This window comes from Perissodus microlepis, chromosome 11 (assembly GCF_051167445.1).
Source record: "Perissodus microlepis isolate ML-2025 ecotype Zambia chromosome 11, ASM5116744v1, whole genome shotgun sequence".
NCBI classification, from domain to species: Eukaryota; Metazoa; Chordata; class Actinopteri; order Cichliformes; family Cichlidae; genus Perissodus; species Perissodus microlepis.
The window spans coordinates 15,157,069-15,169,119 of record NC_140471.1 but is presented as its reverse complement, the minus strand read 5'-3'; the positions used below and the strand labels follow the sequence as shown (position 1 = coordinate 15,169,119).

The 12,051-nt window shown below is 39.1% G+C and overlaps 1 protein-coding gene across 2 annotated transcripts; it reads left to right on the top strand.

Annotated features, from left to right (window-relative positions):
- The first annotated feature begins 3,383 nt into the window (after nt 1-3,383).
- slc52a3-2b (solute carrier family 52 member 3-2b) lies at nt 3,384-10,574 on the top strand. 2 transcript variants are annotated; one of them, XM_084944721.1, is made up of 4 exons: nt 3,384-3,493; nt 7,478-8,531; nt 8,638-8,761; nt 9,353-10,574. In XM_084944721.1, the coding sequence occupies exons 2-4, from the start codon at nt 7,516-7,518 to the stop codon at nt 9,563-9,565; spliced, it is 1,353 nt and encodes a 450-aa protein (XP_084800847.1). In that variant the 5' UTR covers nt 3,384-3,493; nt 7,478-7,515; the 3' UTR covers nt 9,566-10,574. The 2 variants fall into 2 exon arrangements, with proteins under 2 accessions (XP_084800847.1, XP_084800848.1); XM_084944722.1 differs by lacking the exon at nt 3,384-3,493 and adding an exon at nt 4,270-4,732.
- The last annotated feature ends 1,477 nt before the right edge of the window (nt 10,575-12,051 follow it).

Here is a 12,051-nt window from a genome sequence, read left to right as displayed (position 1 = left end):
CTGTTGACGTGGAGGTCTAAGACAATGCCTGTGGAGTGGAGTGGTGGTTACCATTTACCAAAAAGTGGGTGTGCTTAAATTTTCAGGGTATCGAGATCTTGAAAAAGATTCTCCGGCTGACTGTCGAACCTCGGTCCAGATCTTCAGGAAAAGCACTGCCAGTTCTGTCCAAACAGTGGGCCAGGTCATCACTCTTACAGGACTTTTGGCTGGATCATATGAGTTTGACCCTCCCTTCAATCATGTGTTTTGTGGATTTGGAGAAAGTTTACTGGGGTGAACTGTGGGAGTATGGAGTGTGTCTGTTGTTACAGGCCACGGGGTCTATGTATAATCAAAGTCAGAGTTGTCCACATTTCTGGCACAAAATCAGGCATGTTTTCAGTGGATGTTGGGCTCCACCAGGGTTGAACTTTATCTCTAATCCTATTTGTCATATTCATTGACAGTTGAGGTGGTTCAGGTATTAAGTTAAGATGTTTTATGGGCTGCTCCCTATGAAGGTTTTCCAACCATGCCAGACTGGGAAGAGATCTCAGGGTAGGCCCAGAACATCTTACACTGTTGGAAAGCCTCGTTGTTTTCCTCAAATGGTGCCAAATTTGTAATGAAAAATGCATTTGTCAGTTCAGAGTTGAGGATGTGGGTCGCGTCAATGAAAGACAAATCCTCTCTGTCAAGGCATGCTTGGACAACTGACCGCTATAGCTGGGTCAATGCTTACAGGTGGGCACCAGATGCTCAAAACAAGATTCAATAGCAGTATAAGCTGATTGGCTAATTATTTCCTTTTAAATTCCAAAAAACATTTTGTTTGATAACATTAAACTGAATCTGCCATATTACCTGACATGGTATGACAAAGAAACATCTAAATATTAGGCTAAAAGAACATGTCAGTCACTTTAACTACAGAATGTGTCTGAAGGTCAAGTGTTTATGATAGATTCTCAAAGAAATGTAATCTGTTGATTCTCAGGAACATTGCCCTCCTGTTGGTGACTCTTTCAGACTCCGTTGCAGAGTACATGCAGTACCAAAAACACAGACATATTTATTTAAACATGGGGCCCAGCTGTTTTGAAAAAGAAAGCAGGGTATTGTACTTCTACACAAATACTCATTATGAATCCAGGTCACAGGAGTGCCCTTTAGCCTACTTCCAGTCCTGAGTGGTTTTTTGTTTTGGTTGTTTTTTTTCTTCTTTTTTTTGTTTTTCAAAACAACTTCTGTCCTGTGACTGGATATCAGTCTTCATTTCCCAGTGATAAACACATTTATCATGAGGCAACATTTCTTTAACTGGTTATAAGAATGTTTTAAGTTTTAAGGGTGCTTTCAGACATGAGCACCTCTCTGTGGTTTGTGTGTTTTGACATTTTCAAAAACCCGGTTGCCTATTTAATGTTTGATGTAATCAGTAGTGTTTGGTGATTGTGGCCAGCATGGTTCTGTTGAAGTCTTTCGCCCCAGTTTTTATAGAGTTGACAATGAATTGATAAAGAAAGGAGAGGCACAGTTTTCTGCACTTTCAGCAAATATTAATTGATATAATTCAACACTTTAAGAAATGTTTAGCTGATTTTGGACTCCACATTTATGCATGTGTGTGTGTGTGTGTGTGTGTGTGTGTGTGTGTGTGTGTCAATGACTGTAGAAAACAGTGTGTGAGTGTGTGTGTGTGTGTAATAAACTGAAAAGGCTCTTATTTCCCCTTCTGAATATCGTAATGCCAAAGAAATTTTCAGAGCCGAAGGTTGCACTTTGATTTTTATCAATAACTGATGTTGCGTGCTGTCGCTTTATCCCTGCTTGAGCTCCACAAAAGTTGGTATGTGCTCTGGAACTCCCTCCTTCCTGCTCTAATGTCTAAAAGTCTGACTCTCCTTCTACAATTATAAGTAAAATCCTTTCTTCATCAGTCAGCCCTCTGCTTCCAAAAGTATGCGCATAGGTTGAAAACAGAAGTTAGAAAGTCTTGGTGTTAACTACAAACAGTGTTGGGGAGCAATAGAATACATGTACCGGTGTTACGTATTTAAAATACAAAATATGAGTAACTGTATTCCGTTACAGTTACCATTTAAAAAGGTGATAATTAGAATACAGTTACTCTGTTGAAATAAATTGATTACATGGCAGCCTTTATCTGTTTCATATGTTTGGCTGTTCCTTCAATCCAAACAAAACACGCAATAAGAGGCTCTAATGTAAGCGTCCTGTTAATGTTGGTGGCGTTAGTTACACAATGGACCCGAAGCCAGGACAACAGAGCCAGCAGTGCACAGGCAGGAATTAATTTCTTACTTGGATATTCCGAAATCACTTCACATTTAAAGAAGAAAGGGATGGGAGAGAACTGACCATGCAATGCAAACTCTGTTTTCCTGCAACCAAGCTGCTCTCAGCGTCAAAAGACTCCACCTCCAACCTAAAGAAATATCTGGAAGTAAGTTATTTTTAAAAAACTAACGTTAGCCTAAGCCTACTGCAACTACCTTGTTTTAGTTGTGCTGGCTACCTGGGAGATGTGCCACTAAAGTATCTTCGAATTACTATTGCTGTGTGATTTATTACTATTACTGAAGGCTACTCGCCACCGCCACTTCTTTTGTCCTCCACTTGTCCAGGTTCTACAATTTTTTTTCAAGGACACCCTTCACACCATGCCAATATATATCACGTTTTCAGCTAACAGCCATTTGGGAATCATCTCGTTGGTGCAAAACTGCTATTTTATGACTGTCAGCTGTTGTCATGTCTGGCATTTTTCACAGATTCAACTAAAGAAATGGTGACATGTTATATATTTTTGGACAGGCAAACAGAGAAGAAATGTAAGGGACAGGAGAGATTTTCTTATGTAGAATTATCATGTATCAAAAGTAATTTGTTTCATATAACAGTCATCAAATTACAAAGAATTTTGTTTTTCAGGAAAGGAGCATATAATACCAGTCAGTGCTGAGGTGGGTGCAAGGACACTCAAATGAAAAGCCATCCAGTGACGTTAGTAGTCAGCAGGGGTCATTCATTTGAGCTGGAATTTGCGCTGAACAAAAGCAAGACTGACCCCAACGAACCAGCCAGTCAGAAAGCTGTCCAAAGTCATCTTCTGGTTGGCTAGACTGCCAGAATTTACTCTACCCAATTTGGGAAAAATCTTCATGTTGCTGTAATAATGCCATAGAAGATTTTATACAGGTTTTTATATGACATATAAATTGCCTTTTCCACCCCTTTCTCTACAGTTTCTTTTCTCCGTGTGTACCTTTTCCTGTTATCCAACTGTTTCTACTGCTAAGAACTTTGGTTCCCAAACTGAACCCCTGGCTCAGCCCTCCTCAGTGGTCACATGACACAGATTCTTGTAAAGTACAAAGCCCACATCTCACTGTGCATTCATACTCTATAGACAGTATATCAGAAGGAGACTGCGCTGTTACACGTCTGAGCGACCTTCATTATAACTGACTCTGCTTCCCACAAGGAGGTAGGTGGTTCCTTTTGTTATTCAGAATGATAAACAGGTATAAAGTGATTAATGGAAAGCACTTTCTGTCTTTAGTGTTTTTAGTGTATTTGATTTATGTGAAAGGTTATTGTTACTAATAATCTGCATTTTAGAAATACAGGAAAAATTCTTTCATTTTTAATAAACAAATAAGGCTTTTCAGCATAGCAGCTTTCCCACAAAGTTGCGTCTGCAGCTGCTAATCTAAGACTTGCTGATAGTTCTTTGGAGTTCATATAATCCCTGACATAACTGTATTTAAATTAGATGTTAAAGATGTGGATGATTTCATTTTCCTTACGTTGATTTTTTTTTTTGTATCAGGTGTATGTGTTACATAGGCTGTAGCTCCAACCTACTCACTTTTGATTTGTCATTTGATTTATTTATGTATTTTTTTTTCATTTAATTTTGTGTAAAATAAATGAACCAAATAAAGACAATGATAAAGATAGTGATATTAATATTGCAATGCAGTAGTGGAACACTACTTCATTTGGCCCATTCCTATTTTAGCAGTCTTTCCATATATTCAAATTATATATGCCAAGAGTGAAGGTTTTGGCTGCTAAAGTGCCATGTCATGCTGAACTTGACAAACTGGTCTGCTCAGATGAATCGCTGCATCTACACCATCTATGACTGTGAAACAGTCATCCATAATCCATAGTCATACAGTGAAAGCATTAGAAATTAGAGAGCAGAAGAATGAAGCCCCAGCTGCGTGGAGTTAACTGTATACTATAAACTATAACTCTACTGACTGTGAATCCAAAGGCAGCCGTAACCTTCCTACTCACTCTGCTGCCTGTGTGTTTAAAGGAGGGGAGACCATAAAGTCCCAAGCTGGTTGGAGGAGGAAACAGGAAAGGGAGGAGTTCTTATTGACACCTCCCCCTCCACCGGCTCTCTTTTCCTAAGCTCCCTGAAACACAGAGAGAGCACGTGGCTGCCTGGTTTTGAAATCGACCTCACTCATGGTGGTAGAGGACATGTGCGCCTGTGCAGTCCCTCCCCTGGCAAGTGCAGCAGAAAAACGGAAGCAGAATGTAAGCCTGTATGTGTGTGTAGAGAGGTTAGAAAAGGGGAGGGCATAAAAACACACACACACATTTGCCGCAGATGTAACCAAAAAAAAGTCGAATCAGCCAAGAGTGAAGGTTTTTGGAAGGAGAGAACCCAGGGGAGAGTGGTTTCTTGTTCCTTGTTCTGAAACAGGTAGGATGATGGATTTTGTGTACTTACAGCAGCATAGAAATGATGTATGACGGAAGTAAGGGTGATTGAATTGCCTGGTTATCTTAGATCCTAAAGCCTCAAGTCTTTCAGTCCATCTGTTCTGTGCTGTAGTCCATCTGCTTCCCTCCATCATTAAAAGGTAACAGCAATGAAAAAATGTATATAAAAATGGTTACAAAAGGCACCAGATAATTAAGTTTAGATTGCAGATCAAGATCAGGAAGATCAGGAAGTTATATCAAGGTACTCTGACGTAACAGCCAGAGATTCTTACTCGTTCCTGATTCACATGACATATTATAATCTTGTGTATTTTAGAAGTTTGACACAATATATTGCATTTGTGTTATATAGCCAACCCTAAACGTAAAATATGTTTATATCTTTAATTGATTGGCACTAATTGTTCATAGTCATTATCAAGACTTACATTATTTTTAAAGTTACTTAACAATGATTTCTTTTTGATAAATATGTTTATGTCAGAACCACATGGTGTTTTTATGGGAGCACCGTGTCAGTGTGCGAAAGGTCAGGCATCCATTTCTAGACTGCACATGTGAGAAGGATGGAAGAAGCTTAGAAAGACAAACGCTGTGAAGGTCAATGGCTCCTACTTGAAACAGTGACTTTAAAAAGTGTAATCAAATGGCAAATTAAGCTGTAATGATGCATGATTTCATTTAAGTGGGTGAACAGGATAGTAACACAGTATATGCACGGCATATTGAAATCCCCAAAAAACAGGGATTCCAGATTAGGGGTTAGTGATTAGAACCTCCATGGGCTTGCCAAGTAGAAGTAGAGTAAGTAAAGTTTATTTATATAGTGCTGTTCAAGAACAAAGATCACAAGACACTTTACAATATAAAATAAGATACAATGACTAAAATGTTAGTAATATATAAAGATAAATAAAACCAAGCCTACACAGTGCGTCTCAAACGTTTTAAGGGTATCATCCATGTACAAAGATCTTGGGCCAGATTTACTAAATGGGCAAAAACAGGGTGTAAGCGCAATCCCAAATAGTGCTTATAGGTGTGTTTAGTTTTACAGATGATTTAGAAAAGAGGCGTGTTTGCTAGGAATTGTCAGCTCATTTCAATATCAAACCAAATGCAACAGGATGAGTTGCAGAAATATCAGCTTCCACTTCTTGCATGCAATTTTGTCACTGCTTTATGTTTGTACTTTTTTTTCTTTTTGCCAAATTTGCAACACATCTCAACACCTTAATAACTCTGGTCCCTTTAGTCCAAAGGAACCAAGCTCTATAACTTGGGAACCACAAACAGTTTCCTTTTGTCTTGAACTTAGAGCTGGATACCAACAACAACCATTGAACAGCTGAACTCAGAGACCTGGTAGTTATGTATGGGTATAGTCGTTCACTAACACAGAGAGGCATCTGATCATGAAAAACACTCAAAAGTCAAAGGACTAACGAATTACAATAATCAAGGCCTGATTAAATACAGGCATGTAAATTCATTTCCATTTCAGATATTTAAGATGGGCAATGTTCTGCAGATGATAAAAACAAGTTTGTACAAGACAACCAACCTGCTAATCATAACTGAATGTCCGATGAAGTTACACCCAGATTTCTTACAGTTGGGCGAACTGACGATGAAGTGGATCCAAGATTGTCAGCTAACATGAAAACATAGCTGTCAGGGAGATAGATAGGTGTTCTCTTTGCTATTCTCTTTGCCCACAGCCCTTCCAAATTTTTTGCTTACAAGCAGACAGTTTGACCAAGATGTCATAAAAGATTCTTCTAACATGTGTCAGGAAGAAATAACACAAATGAGAAAAAGCCTTTGCTGTCCAAAGAGACCCTTATTACAGCAAAATTGCAGAGTATTAAGGCCTTGCCAGGAAAAATTTTTTTTTTTTAAATCAATTTGAAATCTTTTGGATTTGAAATGGGAAGTCCATGCACAAAAACTCGTGAACGCATTGCTACTGAAGCAATAAAGAGAAATAAAAAGCTTTATCAACCTGGTTGGATATCAGAGACCTAGAGGATATCAGAGGCTGGTTGAAAATAATTCACAAGATTCTCAAGGTTATTTCTGCTTAAGGGGACAGTATTAACTTATGACACCAATGCTCTATGTGCTGTTTCCATAGAAGAACTCATCTATTAACTTTTGTGTTGAAACAATGAAATAAAGATGATGAAAAAGCTCATTGTCCTTTTGCTGTTGTTTAGTTATGCCACCTTATCTGAAGGCTTTGTTTCAGAGAGAATTTTTTTTACTTGTTGTTTCAAAATCTATCAGAAAAAGACTTCCATGGAGTATTATTTCTTTTCATATAACTATTTGGCTCAGGAATTGATATATTGGTATGAAATATAGTGCACAAATTCATGTTCCCTACAAGATAACTTTAGAAACTGTTCAAAAGTAAATGTTACCCTAAATCACGATGAACATGACTAACATCATACATGCTGAACATCAGTGACAACCTTTGCTCAAAGCTCCACTGTAATCAGCCTCTACCGATGAAGCCTCTTAAACTAATTGCAGTTAAAAAAGATACACTCTACAACTCATTTCATTGAAGCTCATTTGTACATAAATGCAATAAAGCAATAATCCATCAAATGCATGCAAAATACACATAAACATTTCTTTGCCTGAAGGTTTAATGACTGTTCTTTTAAATGCCACTAATCAGTCGCGCTTATGCTGTGTCTCTATGTTTCAGATTCTGTAGGTCTTCATTTGCTCACTTCTGCTCGCATCATGTCACTGCTGACTCACGTGCTGGCGTGCCTGTTTGGAATGGGCTCCTGGGTGGCCATCAATGGGATGTGGGTGGAGCTCCCCTTGATCGTAAATGATATCCCAGAGCACTGGTTGCTGCCCTCCTACCTCACAGTCCTCATCCAAATGGCCAACATAGGCCCTCTCTTCATCACGCTGATGCACCGCTTCCGCCCAGGGGTGCTCGATGAGCGGCCGGTCATCTACGGCATTGTAGGACTGGGCATCGTTGCTACATTCCTTCTGGCTTTCCTTTGGAAGCACACAGTGACCTTCGGAGAATCTTTGCATAGTGTTCCACTGCTGACATTGAGTTTCCTGCTATCTGTGGTGGACTGCACCTCATCTGTTACCTTTCTTCCTTTCATGATGCGGCTGCGTCCACAATATCTCACAACGTATTTTGCAGGTGAGGGCCTCAGTGGTCTCGTGCCTGCAGTGGTGGCACTTATTCAAGGCGTTGGTGTAGTTCACTGTGAAAATGCCACTTTATCTAATAATTCCAACATAACTGACAATGGAATGCTACAGGCCATCTACCAGCCTGCTAAATTCTCTGCACAGGTCTTCTTCATATTCCTTAGTGTAATGATGGTCGTGTGTCTGGTCGCTTTCCTCCTACTCAATCACCACCCAGCTGTAGCTCGTGAGAGAAAAAGCGAACGGTACTTCAGTGGGGAACTTGATCGTGAGAAGAAAGAACAAGGCCTATCTCTGAATGCCCAGACACCAGAGCAAAAGCCCATGATCAGCCCCTCGGAGGCTGGCAAGAGGGAACCTAGGAGTTCTTTCGGGAGGGGGACATATAGTATCTTTGAGGTGGTCTTTATCTTTGTAGTGTTGGCTTGGGTCAATGCTCTGACCAATGCAGTGCTGCCTTCAGTGCAGTCCTACTCATGCATGCCTTACGGGAACAAGGCTTACCATCTAGCTGCCACCATGGGAGCTGTTGCTAACCCTGTGGCTTGCTTCATCGCCATGTTCATACCAATAAGGTGAGCTATAGAAAAACTACAATAATTATAAAATACTAATCAAGACCATAGATCCAAGAAATAAGTTCTAAGTCACCAATAGCTTGTAAATCTGTTTTCTGTCCAGGTCTCTTGTCTTCATGGGAGTTTTGACCATTTTTGGGACTGGATTTGGAGCCTACATTATGGGCATGGCTGTTCTAAGTCCCTGTCCTTTGCTGGTCCACAGTACCTCTGGAACTGTAGTCATAGTAAGACTCTTTATTTTCTTGCATGTACTTACTGTGTACACAGAATAAAATTTCAGACTTCATGCTCTATCTTGCATCTTATAAAAGCACGAAGCCACCACCCATTCGCAAAACTCACTTAGCATTTATGAGATTTCCTGTGATTAAGGTGTGTAGTGTGACTGACAGGTTTTACAATATAATGTTAAGTCAGCTTAGTCTCATCTACTTGATGCTGTCTTGGAAGAGCTGTGAAAGTCCACTGAATGAGTCAATGAGTCAAACATTCAAAAAGAGTACATTGTTTTTGTGCACTGGCACAGGCAACTATGCCACCTAGCTATAAAATGTTATTTTTGCTGTCATAAGTGCCTTTCCTAATACACTTTTTCGGAGCAAAAGTACTTAATACTAAAATGGTGTTAACTGATAAAATACTTTTTCAGTCACCAAACTGAATAAGAAACCAAGCGCCTACGCACTGAATGCTACTAAGCTAACCAAGCTCCAACCAGGATATTCTGAGCTCCTACTTATTACTTACAGCAGTAAGAGTAGTAGCAGTAAGAGTAAGTCATTTAATGCACAATTCTAACAAGTTCTCTGTTGCAGGTGCTGGCCTGGATACTCTTTGTCCTCACCCTGTCTTATGTCAAAGTCATCATTGGGGTGATCCTGAGGGATGAAGGCCACAGTGCCCTCGTGTGGTGTGGAGCTGTAGTGCAGCTGGGTTCAATGCTTGGTGCTCTAACCATGTTTCCACTTGTTGGTTTCTATCAGTTTTTTAAATCGGGTGATGCTTGCAACACTAAGTGTCCAACATAGATGTAAAATGTGTCTAAGTTCAACTCTGCTGTACAGAACTCTAGCATTAATTGCACTTGTTTTAGTAGAACTGCACTTATTCCTACTTGTTGTAAGAGAGCTGGCAAGTTATAGATGAAAATCCACCACAGTATCACTCCGTGTTTTTACCTAAGTTCTGTTTGTAAATGTCATATACTTTATCAGTAGTTAATGATGTATGAAGTACACATACACCCAGTGTTTAGCAAATTATTTGGACCACCTCTCATAAAAACAAGAAAACACAAATAATTTCACAAAGTTTGAATTCACACTTTTATACCCAAATCTGAACGGACAAACTGGACCTTATCTGAGAAGTCAGAATCAAGCACAACATTCAACCACTAAAACAAACTTTTCTGTTCAGTAATACAAGTAAATGAGTATAATTTGTCATCTTAATTTTGAAAAATAATTGAAAAACAAGCTTTATTTTTATTTATTTATTTATTTTTTGTGAAACACAAAATTTGAAAAGTCTACTTGCAAAAATTGATGCAGTCTCTTTAATTCATTAAAGAAACATAAAATAATGATTTTGGTAATTACCAGTATTATTAATATAGAGCTGCTGTGGCACAAACCTTACATTGGATGGTGATCTAATAAATTTGTTAAGCACTATATCCATCTATAGTGTCTCAGACTACAAAAAGACCAAACTAAATAGTGTTCTGCCACTGAATATATCAATATAATATACAAAACCTTGTCGGTTCAAAAGGTCAAAGCTATTTTACTTGAAGTTTGAACATCATGTCAGATGATGATGTTCAACATGTACTTTATTGATTTTGCTTCATAAGAAGTTATGGTACTGTCGCCTTTAAAATGTGCCTTAATTCTATAAAATGACTTGGGCATTTTGGGGGGTAGACTACTGTGTTGTTTAAATAAAACTACAATGTGCTTTGTATATGTTACTGAAGTGGAGAAACTGTTGAACAATACCAAATAAAACATTTGTTTAATTACTGTCTAAAAATGCAAATTTGCATGTTGTTTCATCCAAAAAATTGCTTCTTTTTTTTTGTAAATCATCCCTACACTGAGCTCTATACATACATACATTTTATTCATCCTCTGAACTATTTAGCCAAGGGTTGCAGGCAGTAAGAACCCTGGACCAGCCACCAGTGTCATGTTTCGGCTGTGTACAGGCAGGAGAAGGACCCAAACGCAAAACTCACGACAATGAAATTAAACTCAAAAAGCTGCTTTATTGCAGAATGGCATGGAAAACGAAACTGGGACCTGGATGACTAACACACAGGGAAACACAGCCATGAGGGAGACTACGACACTGACAAAGAGAAACACAGGGCTCAAATACACAGAGGGATAACGAGGGAACAAGACACAGAAGGAGAGCACAGCTGGGAGTAATCAGGCTGGACGAGACAAGGGAAGCAAAACTAGAAACACTGACATGAGACACGGACCTTCAAAGTAAAACAGGAAACACACTGACTGAACTCTAGACATGTAAACTTAACAGCAACTGGGGAGACAGAACATAGGAACCTGAAACATGGTACAAAAACGTCACAGTAGACACAACATGGAACACAGGGAAGCCATATTACAAAGCCAAAGAACTAAACCTATGATAACCATAACTGAGACCTAGGGAAACAAGAAACAGTACAACAAAGGACTCAAAACATAATCCATAATATAAAAACACGAGATCTCTTCAAAATAAAGTAGGAAACATAATGAGACGTAGACATGACAACCAGAACTTGACAACGTAAGACACAGACATGAAACACATGAAGAGCAGGGGAGCCTTAACATGGGTTGGAAACACAAGGGGGAACTAATAAGCAAATGAACATAGGAGACCTAATGAGCTTAAACATTCTATAAACATCAAAATGAACTAAAACTCAAAACACTGGGTCATAAGACCCAGGATCGTGACAACCAGTCCTTAACAGGACTAAGGCAAGAAAATTAAACATTCAGGCTAATTTGCATCTTAGGCAAATTTTGAGAGGCAAAATAATGTAAAATGAATGAGGTGGACACAGAATATCATATGTATCAGTGGATTTTTGATTATGCCACCTACTGTTGCAGCACATCCCACAGGTACTCTATTAGTTTGAGATCTGGTAGCTGTGGAGTACATTTGCATACGTTAAAGTTACTATCATGTTCAAGAAACATCATTGAATGAGTTCTGGTGCATTATTCTACTGAAAGTGGCCATCAGAGGATGTGATCATAAAGGGATGGACAATCCTGAGCAGCAATACTCAGTTTGTTTAAACGACACTCAACTTGGGCGCCTTAATACCAGCTTTCTTCCAATCCAAGGCCTCAACATTACATCACCACTACCTAAACCACTGGTACAAGGCACAATGGATCCAGGCTTTCATGTTGTTTGATCGAAATTATGACCCTACCCTCCATAATGTGACAGCAGATATCTAAACTCATCAGACCAGGCG